General features: G+C 43.9%; 2 protein-coding genes across 2 annotated transcripts in view; one reads left to right on the forward strand and one right to left on the reverse strand.

Moving 5' to 3' along the window:
* Positions 1–727: 727 nt before the first annotated feature.
* On the forward strand, positions 728–10,652 carry SPX (spexin hormone). Its single transcript, XM_087722757.1, has 6 exons — positions 728–947; positions 4,990–5,070; positions 6,528–6,585; positions 8,109–8,171; positions 9,806–9,892; positions 10,530–10,652. The coding sequence occupies exons 1-6, from the start codon at positions 942–944 to the stop codon at positions 10,589–10,591; spliced, it is 357 nt and encodes a 118-aa protein (XP_087578883.1). The 5' UTR covers positions 728–941; the 3' UTR covers positions 10,592–10,652.
* A 1,243-nt stretch (positions 10,653–11,895) lies between these two features.
* Positions 11,896–20,995, reverse strand: part of GYS2 (glycogen synthase 2) — a 38,803-nt gene continuing 29,703 nt past the window's right edge. The window contains exons 11-16 of the mRNA XM_087722755.1: positions 19,774–19,887; positions 18,143–18,269; positions 16,403–16,498; positions 14,938–15,101; positions 14,384–14,464; positions 11,896–12,372 (exon numbers count right to left, since the gene is read on the reverse strand). Of these exons, the coding sequence (XP_087578881.1) occupies positions 12,154–12,372; positions 14,384–14,464; positions 14,938–15,101; positions 16,403–16,498; positions 18,143–18,269; positions 19,774–19,887 (801 nt within the window). The 3' untranslated portion in view covers positions 11,896–12,153. The remainder of the gene's footprint in view (positions 12,373–14,383; positions 14,465–14,937; positions 15,102–16,402; positions 16,499–18,142; positions 18,270–19,773; positions 19,888–20,995) is intronic.

The following is a 20,995-nucleotide window of genomic DNA, read 5'->3' on the forward strand; positions in this document are numbered from 1 at the left end:
ATGTGCATTACTTCTATCTGGTCCTGTGAGGATCTTTCTGTTGGGTGTATATAGTTACATTCTCAATGGCTTGTATAGTGTTTTAATTGCGCTGGGGAGACCCAAAAATCAGCTGGCTGGTGGTCGTCAGGATGTAGAAAAGTTGTGGAGACTCTAGAAAGAGTGCAGAGAAGAGCAACAAGGAGGATTAGGGGACTGTAGGCTAAAACATGAAGAACGATTGCAGGAACTGGATATGTCTAGTTTGATGAAAAGAAGGACCAGGAGAGACATGATAGCAGTCTTCCAATATCTCAGGGGCTGCCCCAAAGAAGAGGGAGTCAAACTATTCTCCAAGGCACCTGAAGGCAGGACAAGAAGCAATGGGTGGAAACTAATCAAGGAGAGAAGCAACCTAGAACTGAGGAGAAATTTCCTGACAGTTAGAACAATTAATCAGTGGAACAACTTGCCTCCTGAAGTTGTGAATACCCCAACACTGGAAGTCTTTAAGAAGATGCTGGATATCCATTTGTCTGGAAGGGTATAGGGTTTCCTGCCTAGGCAGGGGGTTGGACTAGAAGACCTCCAAGGTCCCTTCAAACTCTGCTATTGTATTGTATTGTATTGTATTGTATTGTAACATTAGAGCAATATCGTCATTGCTACTAATGAATGCCGATGTGTCTATTTGAAGACGGAAATGTATATGTCAGAATCCTGGATGACTTTTCGTGAATGACGGCACCCTCCCTCTTTTTCCAGGACATGTCAACTACTCCAAGCCTTCACCTCCTTGACAGGAAATCCCTCCAGAATGCTTCATGTTTGCTTCCAATGGGGAGGCGGTCTCTACTCAGAAGCCTTAAATAGAGTTTCCAGCCTAGAAAAACTCATCACATTACATCCCATCTATCAGAAACTCTCTGCTCCCAAAGATCAGATCCCCAGGACAGCAGAAAATGAAGGTACGTAGGAATAATGGTTATTTAATACCACTTTATAATGGCTGGGTTAGGCTACCCTTGGTTGCCATGATGTAAAACAGATGTTGAGACTCTAGAAAGAATGCAGAGAAGAGCAACAAGGAGGATTAGGGGACTGGAGACTAAAACATATGAAGAACGGTTGCAGGAACTGGGTATGTCTAGTTTAATGAAAAGAAGGACTAGGGGAGACATGATAGCAGTCTTCCAATATCTCAGGGGATGTCACAAGGAAGAGGGAGTCAAACTATTCTCCAAGGAACCTGAAGGCAGGACAAGAAGCAATGGATGGAAACTAATCAAGGAGAGAAGCAGCCTAGAACTAAGGAGGAATTTCCTGACAGCTAGAACAATTAATCAGTGGAACAGAAGTTGCCTCCAGAAGTTGTGAATGCCCCAACACTGGAAGTCTTTAAGAAGATGTTGGATAGCTATTTGTCTGAAGTGGTGTAGGATTCCCTGCCTAAGTGGGGGTGGGAGGTAGGACTAGAAGACCTCCAAGGTCCCTTCCAACTCTGTTTATTCTATTCTATTCGTCATGATTCCTAGATGATCAAGTATGTATTAACCCGTGGAACATCAGATTTCCCCCCACTAGTGATTTTTATGAATCATAGTCACTAAAATCCATAAAATATAATTAGCAGCCTAACAAGATAGTTGCAAAATCCAATGTAGAAAATAGAGTTTGGCATTCTGCAAGAGTTACGTTTATATTTTAAATATTATTGACCTCTATCTCGGTCAAAGACTAATCTAAACTAGGTTTTAACATGAAATATCTGGATTTTAACATGAGATCTTTTATATCTGTTTGAATATTTACCGTTTTAAGAGGATTGAGAGCTATGAAAGTCAAGATGAAGGGCATAATTTGGTGAAAATTATGGTGTGAAGTACTGTGGTTAAATATCTATTTCATCTAGAATTAACCATTGTCTGGATCAGCCATACGGCTAAAACAGAATTAATTGCTGTCATTTCTTTTTAGCATCTGTCTATTTCTATTATCTATCTATCTATCTATCTATCTATCTATCTATCTATCTATCTATCTATCTATCTATCTATCTATCTATCTATCTATCTCTATTTATATCTATCTATCTATCTATCTATCTATCTACCCTATCTATCTATCTATCTATCTATCTATCTATCTATCTATCTATCTATCTATCTATCTATCTATCTATCTACCTACCTACCTACCTACCTACCTACCTACCTACCTACCTACCTACCTACCTATCTATCTATCTATCTATCTATCTATCTATCTATCTATCTATCTCTATTTATATCTATCTATCTATCTATCATTATCTATCTATCTATCTATCTATCTATCTATCTATCTATCTATCTATCTATCTATCATCTATCTATCTCTATTTATATCTATCTATCTATCTATCATTATCTATCTATCTATCTATCATCTATCTATCTATCTATCTATCTATCTCTATTTATATCTATCTATCTATCTATCTATCATTATCTATCTATATCTATCTATCTATCTATCTATCATCTATCTATCTATCTATCTATCTATCTATCTACCTACCTACCTACCTACCTACCTACCTACCTACCTACCTACCTACCTACCTACCTACCTACCTACCTACCTACCTATCTATCTATCTATCTATCTATCTATCTATCTATCTATCTATCTCTATTTATCTCTATCTATCTATCTATCTATCTATCTATCTATTTATCTATCTACTCTATCTATCTATCTATCTATCTATCTATCTATCTATCTATCTATCTATCTATCTATCTATCTATCTATCTATCTATCATAAAGTTAGACTCTCTTTAAAATTTCCTTTCAGTAGAAAAATCATTTTTTTTAAAAAAAAACTGGGTGTTACTTTTGATTTATTTGTTCCATGAGAGCCCAGTTATATATGTATAATGTGTGTAGGTGTGTGTGAATGTGAATGTGTGTGTGTACAGGTAGTCCTTGATTTATGACCAAAAAAGAGCCCAAAATTCCTATTGCTAATCAAGACAATTATTAAGTGAAATTTGCCTCGGTTGTTAAGTTAACGACATGGTTGTTAAGTGAGTCTGGCTTCCCCATTGCCTTTGCTTATCAGAAGGTCGCAAAAGGTGATTTAATCCCGAGACACGGAAGCAGTCTTAAATATAAGTCAGTTGCCAAGCGTCTGAATTTTGATCACGGATGTTGCAATGGTCACAAGTGTGAAAAACGGTCATAAATTACTTTTTTCAGTGCCCTTGTAACTTTGAATGGTCACCAAACAAATGTTTGTAAGTCGAGGACCACCTCTATTCTGAAACCGTTACATCAACAAAATGAGCAGAATCATTCCTCAAGCCCTAGATAAGGAAGAGAAGTTGTATTCAGCCGGTTCGGTTGCCTAAACCGGAAGTGGAAATCATGGGTGGGCCCGCCCATCCGCCCCTCCGCCCCTCCGCCCCTCCGCCCCAGCTCTATGCTGTCCTATTTAGGCACATTTTTGAGGCCGAGCGCATGCGTCGATTGTACATGTGTTCAAGGTTCATTTTATTTATATGCCGCCCTGTTCCCGGCGGGACAGTGGTGGGATTCAAATAATTTACCAACCAGTTCTCTGCCCTAATGACCAGCTGGGTAGGCGGGGCTTGGTGGTCATGTGATCATGTGGGCGTGACCAAGTCAATGTCATTCAGGTTGATGGGCACTTCGCCTTAGTTGTTACAATGGTAATAAGGGTTAACTGGAGAGGCAGTTTCTGTAAGCAGGGCAATAAAGATTAGGCTAGAAACAACAGCAGAATGTTTCCTTCCTGCCTTCCTTACAGGATTAGCCCTGGAAAGTGGGGAAAAAACAAAAGATTTCTTCCAACAATAGCAATATAGCAGTAGACTTATATACCGCTTCATAGGGCTTTCAGCCCTCTCTAAGCGGTTTACAGAGAGTCAGCATATTGCCCCCAACAATCTGGGTCCTCATTTTACCCACCTCGGAAGGATGGAAGGCTGAGTCAACCCTGAGCCGGTGGGATTTGAACCACTGAACTGCTGATCTAGCAGTAGCCTGCAGTGCTGCATTTAACCACTGCGCCACCTTGGCTCTTGGTTCTCTGAACTGCTTAGAAAGTTACCAACCGGTTCTCCCGAATAGGTGCGAACCGGATGAATCCCACCACTGATGTGTGAGCAAATTGCCTGTGCTGAAGGCTGGGTGCATGCACAGAAGGGTGGCGAACTGGTGATAACAAAATGTGAAACCCACTGCTGATAAGGAGGCAATATTAGGAAGAAATGTAGGCAGGATTCTCCCTGAGATCACTGGGATATAACAGGCAGAGGTCAAAAAGCCCAATCAGACTTGCCAAAAATGTTTACCGTATTTTTCGGAATATAAGACGCACCTTTTTCCCTCAAAAAAGAAGGTGAAAGTCTGGGTGGGTCTTATACACCGAATACAGCATTTTAAGCCTCCCGAAATCCTGCCCCATTTGCAAAAATGGCCATGCATAGCCTTTAGGAGGCTTCCAGAGTGCTCCTGGGGGCTAGGGAGGGCTAGAATGAGTGGAAAATGGGCTGTTTTTTGCTCATTTTTGCCAGCCCCCAGGGGCACTCTATAAGCCTCCTAAAGGCTATTCATGCCCTTTTTATTTTACAAAAAAAACGGGCCCATTTTCATGAAAAAACAGGCCGTTTTTGGGAGATCTGCAGAGTGCAAAAACTTTTTTAAAAAATTTGCCTCTTCAAAATCTTGGTGCGTCTTATACTCCGGTGCGTCTTATACTCCGAAAAGTACGGTAGTTCTCGTCTTCTATCTAGCTTATGAAAGCTACTTCCATATCTGGACAATCTTAAAAGACTGAGTAAGACTCTTCAGGCCCAGAAAGTCTTTATTGAAGAGATAGATGTAGCTCATAGGAGCAAAGCAGACAGCATAAAATGCATTATGGATGTTGACACGCTAAGCGCTTGTTTTAATGCTTAGTAAAGGAGAGCTCAATATAATGTTTTCTTGGTTGTTTTTTAGCAACTTCACAGGTGGACAAATGGCCCTTTGGCCCTCTACCTTTTGGCATCGTTCATCACTTTTTCCTGGGGTGTTCCTCAGGTAAGGAAAAATCTCTGTCTGTTATGGAGTCACCTGTTTGTAAACTCTTTAAGTTTATGCGACACGTTCGGCCAGCTTAACAAAACATAAATGGATGTTTATAGAACAATGAAATGATGCCCTAACATTACGGCCAAGTTCAAATACCATTGGCTAATATACTGGATTGTAAACTAAAGTCAAAATTTCCTTCTAGTCAAATCCAACTGCAGGTAAATGCATGAATATTGGTAACCATACGGAAGTGGTTTGCCATTGTCTTCTTCCAGGAAGTTTTAGTTATTTACTAGTCCATAACCGGGCGTTGCCCAGGTATTTATTTATATGGGGGAAATGTCAATGTCCGGATCAAATGTAATTTCTAATGTTGGATTTTTCCCCTTACCAGAGGGAGTCCCCTTGTGGAGTACTGTGAAGACGTTACCATGGCAACTCCACTGTGCTGCACAGTAGAAGCCATTTTATGGCAGTATAGCAGAAGCCATTTTAAGGCAGAACAGGCTGTATCTTAACAGAACACCCCCTCCCCGGAACAGGGTTCTTACCCGCAAAGTATTTTTTTCCCGAGAGTAAGTCATCTGTGTACCAAATTTGGTTGAAATTGCTCGAGTGTTCCAGAGTTATGCTGGAACATACATGCATACACACACACACGTTTGTGTAATTTTTTATGCCATCCATTTCTCCTGTAAGGTGACGCTGGGTGTCTGAGCTCCAATTCACCCCATTTCAGTCTAATTTCAGGAACCGAATTGATAGGAGTATAAGTTACATGTAATAATAATATTTTTTAAAGAATACCATCTATTTGCAAATTCCTCAGTAACGTGGGGAGAAAATAGGCAGTTCTTTGGTCCACAATGAAGTCGTTATCTAAAAACAAGAAAGTTGTTTATTTAAGGTGAAAGTAATCCAGTTGCTGAAATTTGTGTAATATTATCCCTTGCCCTTTTAATAAATCTTGTTAAAGAAAACACTGGTAATGTTTTCAGCTTCCAAGTCAGCTACCAAGCCTGACAATATTCAGGTGTAAGTTCTGTTCCCATACCAGACCGCTTCTAAAATTTGTTCGGTAAACAGCAAACATCAGGTCTGCATTCTCTCATCACAAAATTATTTTTTTGACAGAAGAAAGGGGGGAAGGAGAGGGAGACGGAGAGGAAGAAAGGGACAGGGAGAGGAAGAAGGGGAGAGGAAAAGAGTGGGAGAGGGTGGGAGATGAGGAAGAGAGGAAGAAAGGGGAAGAGGGAGAGAGAGAGAGGAAGAGGGAGAGGGAGAAGTAGAGAGGGAAAAAGAGACGGGGGGGGGGAAGAGAGGGAGACGAGGTGGGTGGGGATGGAAGAGACCATCAGGAAAGGTTGAGAAACTAAAACTTGAAGCTGAATTTGTGCACTACAAAGGCTTGTTGACATGTTCATCATCTGGCTGTGTTTTTCCCCCCTGATTTCATCCAAAAGGGTCACTTCCAAAGAAGAAACTGGACTCCTCAGGCCATGCTGTATTTGAAGGGTGCCCGTAAGTCCCAGTGGAAATTTATCTCTAGAAAAAGAGGGCAGAATTGGGGTTTCTTCCACTTTCTACCACAGCCAAATGTTGACAGTAGGAATCAAAAGGTGTGTTTTACAATGTCTACACTCCAGAGGTGGTATTCAGCAGGTTCTGACCAGTTCTGGAGAACTGATAGTAGGAATTTTGAGTAACCCAGAGAACTGTTAATTACTACCTCTGGCTGGCTCTGCCCCCATCTATACTTTGCCTCCTGAGTCCCAGCTGATCTGGAAGGAATGGGGATTTTATAGCAACCTTCCCCTGGAGTGGGGTGGGAATGGGGATTTTGCAGTATCCTCCTCCTGGAGTGGGGAGGAAATGGGGATTTTGCAGTATCCTTCCCCTGGAGTGGGGAGGGAATGGGGATTTTGCGGTATCCTTCCCCTGGAGTGGGGAGGGAATGGGGATTTTACAGTATCTTTCACCTGGAGGGAGGAGGGAATGGGGATTTTACAGTATCTTTCACCTGGAGGGAGGAGGGAATTGGGATTTTGCAGTATCCTTCCTCTGGAGTGGGGAGGGAATGGGGATTTTGCAGTATCTTTCCCCTGGAGTGGGGAGGGAATGGGGATTTTACAGTATCTTTCACCTGGAGGGAGGAGGGAATGGGGATTTTACAGTATCTTTCACCTGGAGGGAGGAGGGAATTGGGATTTTGCAGTATCCTTCCTCTGGAGTGGGGAGGGAATGGGGATTTTGCAGTATCTTTCCCCTGGAGTGGGGAGGGAATGGGGATTTTACAGTATCCTTCCCCTTCCACGCCCACCAAGCCATGTTCACAGAATCGGTAGTAAAAAAAAAATTGAATCCCACCACTGCTACACTCATCCCAGATTGCAAACCACAGTGGCTGGGCTCATAATGTACAGGTAGTCCTAGACCTTCAACAGTTCATTTAGTGACCGATCAAAGTTACAACAACACTGAAAAAAGTGACCTACGACTGTTTTTCCAGGCTTATGATCATTGCAGCATCTACATAATCAGGTGATCAAACATCGTAGGTATGGCAGCTGATTCATGTATATGATGGTTGCCGAGTCCCAGGGCCCTTTTCCGACTAGCACTGTCAATGGGGACGCCAGACTCACTTAACGACCATGTTACTAACTTAAGAACTGCAGTGATTCACTTAACAACTGTGGCGAAGGATGTAAAATGGGGCAAAATTCACTTGGCAACCCCTCCCAAAGATGCTTTTTGTTTGCAAGAGGCAACTGGACTTTCTGGCTTTTCTTTGAAGATGTTTCTTTTGTCATCCAAGAAGCTTCTTCGGAGTTGAAGAAGCTCCTTGGATGAGAAGAGCAACGTCTTCGAAGAAAGTCCCCTGTACCCATGCATTATTTAATTTATACCTTAAGAATCCTTCCAATAAATTGAAATCCATGTCAGGTTTTTCTCTAACGTAGGAAATTGTTCTAGACGTTGAAGCTGATCCTGATTCATTGAAGGGGTGGGATAGATGACCTTCCCATGTTGTTGCTTTTCAGAAGGCCGGCGGTTTATCTCAGAGGAGAGCCAGCAAAAGGCTTTGTATGACCGGTTGATGCAAGGTAAGAGGGCTTGTGGATGGGGAATGATCCCCCTTTATCCAAAGGTAAGCTTGCTGTTCCCCAGCTTGACTTCTTCCAGCTGCATTGGCACTTCAACTCCCGGAATTCCCAGACCAGACCAAGGACTCTGAAGGACTAGGGGAGACATGATAGCAGTCTTCCAATATCTCAGGGGTTGTCAGAAAGAAGAGGGAGTCAAACTATTCTCCAAGGCACCCGAGGGCAGAACAAGAAGCAATGGGTGGAAACTAATCAAGGAGAGAAGCAACTTAGAACTGAGGAGAAATTTCCTGACAGTTAGAACAATTAATCAATGAAACAACTTGCCTCCAGAAGTTGTGAATGCCCCAACACTGGAAGCCTTTAAGAAGATGTTGGATAGCCATTCGTCTGAAACAATATAGGTTTTCCTGCTCGGCAGGGGGGTTGGACTCCTTCCAACTCTGCTATTGTATTGTAAGTATTGGATAAGGTTTTTCAAGAAGAGATTGGACAGCCATTTGTCTGAAATGGTATAAGGCCGTGATGGCAAACTTATGGCATGGGTGCCAGAGGTGGCACGCAGGGCCCTCTCTGCTGGCATGCACGCCATTGCCCCAAGTCAGATCTCAGTGGCGTATCTTTCGTGAGCTTCTGTTTTCCTGCAAACGACGAAACAGAAGCTCATGAAAGAAAGAGATCTTAGCTCTTGCTGTGTTGTTGGTGATGGGATGCCCCTCTGCTGCGCATGCGCATGACCATGCATATCCATGCATGCATGCATGCACATGTCCGTGCACACATCTTTCAGTTTGGACATGCACCCACACACAGTTTTCTAAAAGGTTTGCCATCACTGGTTATAAGGGTTTCAGAAAATAGAATAAGAGAGTTGGAGGGGACCTTGGAGGTCTTCTAGTCCAACCCCCACAAGGATTCTGACATCGGCATTCATTAGTAGCAATGACGATATTGCTCTAATGTTACAATACAATAGCAGAGATGGAAGGGACCTTGGAGGTCTTCTAGTCCAACCCTCCCAAGGATTCTGATATATACATTTCCGTCTTGAAATAGACGCATCGGCATTCATTATTAGCAATGACGATATTGCTCTAATGTTACAATACAATAGCAGAGTTGGAAGGGACCTTGGAGGTCTTCTAGTCCAACCCCCTGCCTAGGCAGGAAACCCTATACCGTTCCAGACAAATGGCTATCCAACATCATCTTAAAGATTTCCAGTGTTGGGGCATTTACAACTTCTGGAGGCAACTTCTGTTCCACTGAGATTAATTGTTCTAACTGTCAGGAAATTTCTCCTCAGTTCTAAGTTGCTTCTCTCCTTGATTAGTTTCTACCCATTGCTTCTTGTTCTGTCCTCAGGTGCTTTGGAGACTAAGTTGGCCCTCTCTTCTAGAATAGCTCGACTCCCTCTTCTTTGTGGCAGCCCTGAGATATTGGAACACTGCTATCATGTCTCCCCTAGTCCTTCTTTTCATTAAACTAGACATACCCAGTTCCTGCAATTGCTCTTCATATGTTTTAGTTTCCTGCCTGAGCAGGGGGTTAGATTAGAAGACCTCCAAGGTCCCTTCCAACCCTGTTATTCTGTTTTTCTTTTATTCATACGTTGTGATTTTTTTTTCTTTCAGAAATCAGCAGTCAAAATGTGAACCCATTAACTCTTTCTGAAGACGCATTAGTGTTCCTTTCCTCGCTGCAGAAGATGCAAAACGAAGGTGAAAGTTTTAAAAGTTCCTGTAAATGCAACTAAGGGTGGCTTCATTTTAATTTTTGACAAGCGTTTATTAAGCCCATTGGTCTTCTGCTTGGTTACTACGATCATTTGAATTTTAATACGGGTGACGGAAATATCTGTAACTATCCAGTAAAACTATCATTACATTAAAACGCCTTTAAGTTATGGAATTAACAGAATAACGGAGTTGGAAGGGACCTTAGAGATCTTCTAGATCAGGGGTGTCAAACTGGATTTCTTTGAGGGCCTTAGTTTTCCTCTGTAGGCTGACTAGTGGGGACCGGGGACGGATGCCTCCTGTAGCACAGATCCAGCCCAAGGGGTGCTTAGATGTGGCCCCTGGTGCCCCTGACATGAGTGATGTCAAGCTGGCCATGGAAAGGAAAGCCTCCGGAAGGGCAAAAACACCCTCTCCCCACTGTGGTACAGATGGCTGACTAGGCCCCGCCCGCCATGGCCATGCCCACTCAGCAACTGGGCAGAGAACCCGTTGCTGAAATTTCTGAAGCCCACCCCTGGGCGAACTGGTGGTAAACGTCTGTGAAACCCACCTCTTGTGCAATCCATCTTGTATTTGTGAGTGTGCTCCTCATAAACCCTGTTTCTGTTTGCTTTAGAAAATGAAGAAAAGGCTCAGGAAAGACCCGGATATTTTGCTGATGGTCTATTACATTGGTGAAAGATTTTTCAACCTTAAATGGGAATGTGGGGTGAATTTAAAAGGAAAATGTATTCTGTACGAGACCATTTTTCCCCCCCATTCATCTTCTCAACTTCCTTCTCTAAAATACCTGAATTGGTCGCTGGTCAATATCTTCTCAATGTCAATCATTCTGTAGCATCAATACCAAATAATTAAAAGCATTCTTTTTCCTGCTTAGAAGTATGTTGATGTGCTGTTATTATTATGTTCAACCTGCTTATCTTACTTTCTGAAAGACTTGGAACGAGGTGTCCTTTCTACCATCCCAAATATGAACTTTCAGACTTTGCTTATGTACAACTAAAACATACTAACAGCATCGGTGACTCTAACTTACTGTTGGTTTTCTTTGCCTAAAAATGGAGAAATTCAGCAGGTTCTGACATGTTCTGCAGAACCAGTAGTGGAAATTTTGACTAGTTTGGAGAACCGGCAAATACCACCTCTGGCTGGCCCCAGAGTGGGGAGGGAATCGGGATTTGCAGTATCCTTCCCCTAGAGTGGGGAGGGAATGGGGATTTTGCAGTATCCTTCCCCTGGATTGGAGAGGGAATGGGGATTTTGCAATATCCTTCCCCTAGGACAGTGTTTTTCAACCTTTTTTGTGCAAAGGCACACTTTTTTCATGAAAAAAATCACGAGGCACACCACCATTAGAAAATGTTAAAAAAATTTAACTCTGTGCCTATATTGACTATATATAAAGTAATTTTCCCATGGCACACCTTACACTATGTCACGGCACACTAGTGTGCCGCGGCACAGTGGTTGAAAAACACTGCCCTAGGAGTGGGGAAGGAATGGGGATTTTGCAGTATCCTTCCCCTAGGAGTGGGGAGGGAATGTGGATTTTGCAGTATTCTTCCCCTGGAGTGGAAAGGGAATGGGGATTTTGCAATATCCTTCCCTTAGGAGTGGGGAGGGAATGGGGATTTTGCAGTATTCTTCCCCTGGAGTGGAAAGGGAATGGGGATTTTGCAATATCCTTCCCTTAGGAGTGGGGAAGGAATGGAGAATTTGCAATATCCTTCCCCTAGAAGTGTGGAGGGATTGGGGATTTTGCAATATCCTCCCCCTGGAGTGGTGAGGGAATGAGGATTTTGCAATATCCTTCCCTTAGGAGTGGGGAGGGAGTGGGGATTTTGCAGTATCCTTCCCCTAATTCTTCAAACTCTGTAAATCGTGCGATCACCGAACCGGTTGTTAAACCGGGCGGATCCCACCCGCTGTTTTTGGCTTCCCCTAACCTCAAGATACTCAACAATTGCTAAAGCAAGAGGCAAGATGCAGCCCTAATCTTTAATACCATGTACTATATTTCTTACAACTCCAAAAGGAGGAAATTAAAAAAAAAAATCAGAATCACTGACAGTAGAAAAAAGTAAGAATTCAAATGATTTCTGATATTTGGTTCTCGCAGGATTCCCTGATATTTCCAGCCACCTGAAATTTAGGAACACACACACACACACACACACACACACACACACACACGAAAGTAGCCTCAATTCAATGCCGTGAATAAAGAATTTGACGGATTAGTTCTTGTATTCCCCATGCTGTGTCTTCTTCCTCCATGGCATAGCAGTGAAGGAGAAAGGAGACTTTATGTTCTGCCTGTCCCTCTCAGCCTCTTCCTCCTCGTCGTATCTTTCGTCATCGTCCACTTCCTCATCACTTTGGTGGGGGCTGTTGTGCTGAGAAATGGAAGGGGAGGGAGGAACGGATGAAGGACGTGGATAACGAAAGCCCTCCGTCTGCAAAAGAAGTAAAAGAAGAAGAAATCAATGCACGAATGCAGAAGGAGGAATAGACCTGTGCTGCCCCCAGCAGTATATAGATAGCGTAGGAATTAAGAGCTGTCTCCTTTAAGAAACTGCCTCCTGGGAAATGTAGGCAGCTGCCTTATGGGAAGTTCCATGTCATGTGACCATATCCATGTTTCTGATTGGCCACTGGGGTGTTCTGCCTGCGCGTAGAAGAGAGCAGATCATTTTAAATGCCATTGTGAACCAGAGAACCAACGCGTGTGTGCCTCTGCTCAACATGGGAACCAATTCATCATCTTTTTACACCACGTGATGGGACAGATTATGGAAAGTCAGAAGTATCTTAACACTGAACTACGTTTTGTTGTTTTGTCGTCCAGAATGCAGCCGCGCGAGCGATTGTGGGTGCACCTCGGTACACCCACGTTACACCTATCCTCCGCGAGCTGCACTGGTTACCGATCGGTCTCCAGATACGCTTCAAAGTGCTAGTCGTCACTTATAAAGCCCTTCATGGTATTGGACCTGGGTACTTGAGAGACCGCCTGCTGCCAATTACCTCCCACAGACCCGTTAGATCGCACAGGGTCGGCCTCCTCCGAATTCCGTCTACCAGCCAATGCCATCTGACTACCACCCGGGGGAGGGCCTTCTCTGTTGCAGCTCCGCCCCTTTGGAATGAACTCCCCGCGGAGATTCGGACCCGCACCCCTCTCCAGGCCTTCTGGAAAGCCGTTAAAACCTGGCTGTGCCGGCAGGCCTGGGGTTGATGAGTTCCCCTCCCCTCTCGACTTGTATGGCTGTATGACTCTTGTGTATTTTAATTACGTGTATTGTGTTTGTATCCCCTTTCCCCTTTTGAGTTGTTCGCCGCCCTGAGTCCCTCCCCGAGAAGGGCGGCATACAAATAAATTAAATCTTAATCTTAATCTTTGTTGTTAAGAATGCCTGATAATAAACTTGATCCGAATGAGATTCCTAAGCGTGGAGTTAAGTGCATGCCCTGAGCAAGCCTACAGCGCTCGAAGCAGAACAAGACCACATGAACTTTTCCAGATGTTCTGGTTAACCCCCCTCACAGTTCCTTTGCCATTGATGGTACTAGTTAAGATTGCTAACAGCTTAAGTCCAATTCTATAACGTAGCAGTTATCTACTCCTGCGATGTACCCTGGGAAATTTGAAACACTTCGGGGAATTTTTATGTCAAAATATATTTCATTCTCTATACACGTTTTCCATCTTGCCTTGAAAGATTAACAGAAATCACAACGGATTGAGAATCAGCGTCTCTGCTAGATAATTGACAGCCAAGCTGAAACTAAGTTAATCAAGTAAAAACAGCAATCCCAGAACTGAACATTTTAGGTCAAGCTAAGTCGTCTTCGTGAAATAGGGAGTGAGAAAGAAAGAAAGAAAAAGAAAGAAAGAAAGAAAAAGAAAGAAAGAAAGAAAGAAGAGGAAAAAGAAAGGAGAAAAAGGAGAGAAAGAAAAAAGGAAGAAAAGAAAGAAAAAGTAAGGAAAAAGAAAGCGAAAGGAAGGAAAGAAAAGAAAGAAAGCAAAGAAAGAAAGGAAAGAAAGAAAGGAAAAAGAAAGAAGAGGAAAGAAAGAGAAAGAAAAACTAAGGAAGGAAACTATATTTGGATGAATATATTTAAATTTTGGATATTTAGCAGAAGATGCTAAGCAAGAGAAGATGAGCCAAAGGAAAGGACTAAACCTTCATATGAAGGTTTTTTGAAGGAGGCCTTCTCGTCAGCGTTGACACCTGGCAACTTGCTGGAGAAGTTTCTGAAATGTTTGGAAGTGCTTTGCCATTGCTTCCTTCCTTAGGCTGAAAGAGGGACTGGCCCAAGGTCACCCATCTGGCTAAGACAGGACTATAACTCTCTATCTCCTGGTTTTTCACCTAGAGCCATTAACTACTACTGCGCCACCCTGTCTCTCTCTCTATAATCCCAACTATTTGCCTGTTAATACTTTCATTTAAGAATGATTACCGTGGGTGGAGCATTTGGTTCCATCTCAAATTTTTCAGGAAAAGTCCGACTCAGAGCTAAGTGTCTGGCATGCATGTAATACTGTAGAAGAAAACAGAGAAATTTGCACATTTAAAATAAATAAACAAATCCAAATAATAATGGACTCTGAAATGTAAATCAAGAGAAAGTTTAACAGTTTTCTAATCACACACACACACACACACGAGCTATTAAATGTTAATGTTTACAGAACATATTACCATTTATGATGGACCTGTGAGGAGGCAATTTTTTTGGGGAAAAATTGGCTGGAGGCAATAATAGGGGTTAAAATAGAATGGAAACCTGAAGTTTTTTTTATTAGGAATTATGTCTGTGAAATACAAAAAAGAAATCCAGTATTTAATACTACATATAATTACACAACTATAATTATAATAGCTGTGGACTTCAAATCCCAGAATCCCCCAGCCAGCTGGCTGAAGAATTCTGGGGGTTGAAGTCCCCACATCTTAAAGTTGCCAAGGTTGGATACCCCTGATCTGAATCAAGACTACATCAGCGTTACTTACTCTCCCTAAATATCTCCAGTCCAGCAGATCTGAAAGCCTTTCCGTTCGGTTCCTCTGGACAATTCTTTGTCGCCGTGACTGTTGGCAGAATGCGTACAGGAACTGGGTCAGCTGATTGCATGACTCGTCCGGGGAACGGAACCGCCGGTCCACAATGTAAATTCCTGAGAGAGACAATTGGGGTGGATTAGATACTAGGCCAGGGATGGCTAATCGCTTTTGTTGTTGGGTGCCGAAAATGTGAGCATGCGTGCGCAATAGCGCACACATGTGCCGGCAGGAATAATGCAAAGCGCCCCCCCACATGCGCATGCGTGCACAATCCCCCTCCCATGCTCCCCCACCCTGTGCACCACACTGCTTGCCACCAAACTGAGCTTGATATTTCCTCCAGGGGGCTGGGGGAGAGTTCATTTTTGCCCTTCCCAGGCTCCAGGAAAGCCTCCAGAATCTGGGGAGGGCAAAAAACGGGCCGAATGGGCCAACCGGAAGTTCAGAAACGATCCGTTTTGGGCTTCCGGAAGTCCTCCAGGGTGCCGGGGAGGCTGTTTTAGCCCTCCCCGGAGGCTTTCTTGAAGCATGGGGGGGAGTGAAAATGGCCTTTTCCGGTCCTCCGGAAGTCCAAAAATCAGCTGGCTGGTGCGTGCATGCCCACTGGAGCTGATATGGCTCCATGTGCCACCTGTGGCTCGTGTGGCATAAGTTCACCATCACAGTACTAGGCCACATTGCTGCTTTTGGGATCTTTGAAGGTCTCTGCCCCATCCGCTGTTATGCATAATAATGACACACCTCTGCACAATTCATTCTGCCATAAAATAGGGACGTTCAACTTTGGTTTAACCAAATTGCATTCTCTTTCTCCTCTTTTTATTCCCCTCCCCTCCCCAACTGAATATAGAACATAGAATAACAGAGTCGGAAGGGACCCTGGAGGTCTTCTAGTCCAACCCCCTGCTCAGGCAGGAGACCCTATACCCATTTCAGACAAATGGTTGTCCAATCCCTTGTTTAAAACTCCCAGTGATGGTGCACCCACAACTTCTGGAGGCAAGTCGTTCCACTGATCGAGTGTTCTTACTATCAGGAAAACTCTCCTTGATTCTATGTTGGTGCTCTCCTTGATTAGTTTCCATCCATTGCTTCTTGTCCTGCCTTCTGGTGCTTTGGAGAATAGGTTGTTCCCCTCTTTTTTATGGCAGCCCGTCAAGTACCGAGAGACTGCTATCACGTCACCCCTAGTTCTTTCATTTCATTAGACTATTCCAACATGATAAACTTACATTTTGCCACCCTGAAATAATGCCTGTATTAAACTTGTTGACACAAGAACACTTTCCAACTTTGGTATCAAAATAGGGCTGGACAGTAATTGTTATGCTGATATATATATTTATCTAGTAGCTCGCATACAATTTGGTGGCTCTTGAATGACCTCATCTGGTTGTAGCCTGAGTCTCCTTACCATAAGCAGCTGGGTCAGCTACATGTTCCTGCATGAAACAGCCAAATCCCGACAGGTTTGTGGTGACGCTGGGGATACCCATGACGGTGCATTCAGCTGCGAAAAGAGAAAAGTGAACAGCATTTCAGACCAGCAAAATAATCTGCAGTGTCTCATCAGAATGGTTGAGCCTCTGTCAGGCCTGCAGTTATATCCCTTATAGGATCTTTGGCCTGCCACACTCTCTCTTATTTCATTATGCTGTTTCATTAGTGTAGTAGTTGGGAGGGGGGAATAGAAAGGAGTAGGATTGTGGAATGTGTTGTTGTCATTCTTTTCTAGAAGCCCAAGGTCATCTTTTGTCTCCGCACTTTTACACCTGACCGGAAGCAGCTGGATGGAGATGCCAGCGTGGACGAAGAAGATTGGACCATGTGATGGATTTGTGTGGGTGTGAGGATAAGATCATGAACTTTCAACTGGGTGGGAATCCGATGTAACTTCCAGAAATGGGATTCCACAGATGGTTGCCAACATGTCTGTCTTATTAATTGGAACTTTAAAGATAGCTCTGCCTTGGACTCTGATTTAATTCTGCATGATATTTGGAACGCTGACAGCCTCATTGAAACCGTGGGCCAGGGCTTTTTTTTTTTTTTTAACAAATTGGCACCACTGAAGATATTGATTTGTTGCAATGGAACTGTTTTGAAAAAGCAGTATAAATTCAGATTTGCAAAGAAAATTTGGAAGGGAGGGAGGGGGAGAGAGGGAGGGAGGGAAGGAAAGGAAGGTGGGAAGCAGAAAGAAAGGAAGGAAGGAAGGAAGGAAGGAGAAAAAGAAAGGAGGGAGAAAGGGAGGAGGAAAAAAGGAAGGAGGGAGGAAAGGAGGAGAAAAAAGGAAGATGGGAGGAAGGAAGGAAGAAAAGAAGAAAGTAGGGAAGAAGGAAGGATAGAAGAAGAGAAGACGTAATTAAGGAAGGGAGGGAGAGAGGGAGCAAGGTGTAATTATGGAAGGAAGGAGAAAAGAAGGAAGGGAGGAAGGAAGGAGGAAAAAGGAAGGTGGGAAGGAGGGAGGAAGAAAAGAAGGAAGTAGGGAAGAAGGAAGGAAGGAAGGAAGGAAGGAAGGAAGGAAGGAAGGAAGGAAGGCATAATTTAGAGAGGGAGGGAGGGAGCAAGGAGTAATTATGGAAGGAAGGGAGGAGGGAGGAAGGAAGGGAGGGAGGGAGGGAAGGAATGAAGGAGAGAAGGAGTAATTGAGGAAGGGAGGAAGGGAGGGAGGGAGGAAGGAGAGAAGGAGTAATTAAGGAATGAAGGAAGGGAGGGAGGAGGGAGGGAGGAGAGAAGGAGTAATTAAGGAAGGGAGGGAGGAAGGAGAGAAGGAGTATGAATGGAGGGAGGGAGGGAAGGGAGGGGGAGGGAGGAAGGAGAGAAGGAGTAATTAAGGAAGGGAGGGAGGGAGGAGAGAAGGAATAATTAAGGAATGGAGGGAGGGAGGGAGAGAGGGAAGGGAGGAAGGAGAGAAAGAGTAATTAAGGAAAGGAGGGAGGAAGGGGGAGGGAGGGAGGAAGAAGAGAAGGAGTAATTAAGGCAGGAAGGAAGGAAGGAAGGAAGGAAGGAAGGAAGGAAGGAAGGAAGGAAGGAAGGAAGGAAGAAAGGAAGGAAGGAAGGAGAGAAGGAGTAATTAAGGGAGGGAGGGGGGAAGGAAGGAGGACTGGCAATTATTAATAAGCGGTATCCAAAAATGATTCAACCTCCTCACCTGGCGTATACCCCCAAGGTTCATAATACGATGGAAAGACGCCAAGATGGCAGCCTCTGACAAACTCTTCATAGTCCATTGGTAATAATGGACTCGTCGAGGAAAGAAATTCGGGATGCAGGATTACCTGCAGGGAAGAAAGAAAGAAGTTAAGAAAATCCGCGTTACTTTCCCAGCAGGGATCTGGAAGACTGTCAAGCTGAGACCAGAGTAGCGGTTGTGTTGATGAGGTGGGTTGGGTAGGATGGGCTGCAGAATGGATTTGACCTCTTTAGTAGCATTCCACAATCTAAATCCCGTAAAAGAGGGCAGGGCTGGAACAGAGGAGAAGAAGAAGCTTCAGATACACCACCACCCCCAAGCCATACCAGAATCAATATTTAATATAGCAACTCCCCAGATATTTAATTGTTTCTTTTCCATTAAAATTTAGTTAGGGACAACAGGTTCTTGGGTTTGCCTTGGCTGTTAGGTTAATTTTTGCATCCCAGAAGGCAAGAACAGAAATTAATGCGATTGTTCTGACTGAATTGTTCTGAGCAAATTCCTTGTCCCGACAAAAACCCCTTTCATTAATTGACTGTGGATTCTGCTCATTCGCATCCAGCAAAGTCTCTCAAGGGAGGATTTACAGTCACAGACCTTATCTGGCTTGGAGAGCTGCCAGGATGATATCTGCAAAACCTGGCAAGGAGTCTTGGAGAGTCACGAACCAATGAAGCGAACTAATGGTCTCCTGCAAACTCCACTCCCCTTTCGCTCCTCTTTTATTCCCTCTGGGAGGGGCCATTCACTGTCCACCTGTGGCCTTATTTTTCCCACAACAACAACCCTGTGAGGTGGGTTGGGCTATGAGAGAGAGGAACTGGCCCAAGGTCACCCAGCTGGCTTTCATGCCTAAGGCACATTCATAGTCTCCTGGTGATTGGCCAAAAGTCACTCAGCTATCTTTTATGCCTAAGGCGGGACTAGAACTCACAGTCTCCTGGTGATTGGCCAAGAGTTGCTCAGCTATCTTTATGCCTAAGGCGGAACTAGAACTCACAGTCTCCTGGTGATTGGCCAAAAGTCACTCAGCTATCTTTTATGCCTAAGGCGGGACTAGAACTCACAGTCTCCTGGTGATTGGCCAAGAGTTGCTCAGCTATCTTTATGCCTAAGGCAGAACTAGAACTCACAGTCTCCTGGTGATTGGTCAAAAGTCACTCAACTGGCTTTCATGCCTAAGGCAGAACTAGAACTCACAGTCTACTGGTGATTGGCTCAACTCACCCAGTCAACTTTCATGCATAAGGTGGGACTAGAACTCACAGTTTACCACTTTCTAACTTGGTCCTTTAACCACTCGACCAATTTGCCTCCACGGTGAGTGACTGAAGCTCCATCCCCTTTTCATACGTGTTGCCTTGCACATTTAAAAAAAGGGTGAGGGGCTTCTAACAAGGGCTTGCCAGCGCCATCTTGATTTCTACCATTCTCCGCTCGGACAGATAACCCTGAGTTTCACCATAAAGCCGGTTTGATCTCTGGGAGGAGAATCCTGTCCTCCTTTGGGCCTTGTCTTAATCTGATTCAGGTGGCCTCATGTCTACTCCAAGAAGCAAGGCGAGATAAGGAGCTCATCTTAATACCTTAATTCGGTCCGTTCGGTTATTGAACAAACCGATGCGTCTGATAGTGCTCAGGATGGGGTCGCCGGAGTCATCGATCATGTTGTGCGTTGTCACTGGTGGGAGGCTTTGCCGCTGCCATAAAATGAAAGAAGCACGTTTTACAGGCCCGAAGTGCCTTAAAGATGCAAAATGATGCTTGCGCTGAAGTCCTTCAAACTGGAGGCAGACTTGAGTTTTGTAGAAGCTTCCCATCAGCCCATCGGAAGAAGTGGAAAATATGCTGGGAATCTTTTCTGTGGACTATTTTTTTTTTAGTGCAGAAGGAATATTCCATCATGGGAACCAGCTGTAGTTGACTTCGTGTCTAGATCTAGTTAAATCCAAAAACTCTAAGAGAATTCCTGGAATCCTGGCGCTCTGACAAAGCAGCCATCAACAGACACATAGAGATAAACCACAGCAACATACCATTCAAAAGAGGCAAACATAAAGCTAAAAGAGCACAACACCTCTTGGACAGCAATCAGTACCCAAATATACAGAGATTAACACAGAGATTACTAGATCAACAAGCAAGCATTAAACAATAATCCAATCAAGGAACTACCAATTCAGACCAACAATCAAACACTAAACAATAGCCTAATGAAGGAACCACCAAGGCAGAGGTGGGTTCCTACCAGTTCGCACCTATTCGCTAGAACCGGTTCGTCAAATCTACCGAACCGGTTAGAAGAGGTTCCACCAGTGGACCTGGAAAGCAGGCCACACCTACAGAAGAGGTTCCAAAATTTTATGAAACCCACCACTGGTCCTTGGATATAATTATTCTACACTATCATGCTCATATTTATAAAACTCAGGGCCTCTGTGAAAGGTAAGGATGACTACTGCGTTTGTGGTGCAATCAGAACATTGCATGTGTTGAAGTTGTTTTAACGCAAACCAAAGATGCCTTTTAAAAAACAAGTTTACATCATATTCTTATGCATGCCAGTGCTGGGTGTGAGGTGATTTAAGGTGGTTCTGACAAGTGTTGTCGGCATCTTCATATCCGGTCACATGGGCGGCAAGCCACTCCCATCTGGTCACATGGGTGGCAAACCACTCCCACAAAGGAGGCCACACCCACAGAGTAGGTTCGAACAATTTTTGAAACCCACCACTGCACCAAGGACACCCCCACCAACAGTTACAGGGCAAGCCACTAGTATATAAAAAGGGAGCAAACCCCACTCCT

The sequence above is a fragment of the Thamnophis sirtalis genome, unplaced genomic scaffold (assembly GCF_051295495.1).
Source record: "Thamnophis sirtalis isolate CommonGarterSnake01/CBP01778 unplaced genomic scaffold, rThaSir2_p1.2 scaffold_9, whole genome shotgun sequence".
Classification (NCBI taxonomy): domain Eukaryota; kingdom Metazoa; phylum Chordata; class Lepidosauria; order Squamata; family Natricidae; genus Thamnophis; species Thamnophis sirtalis.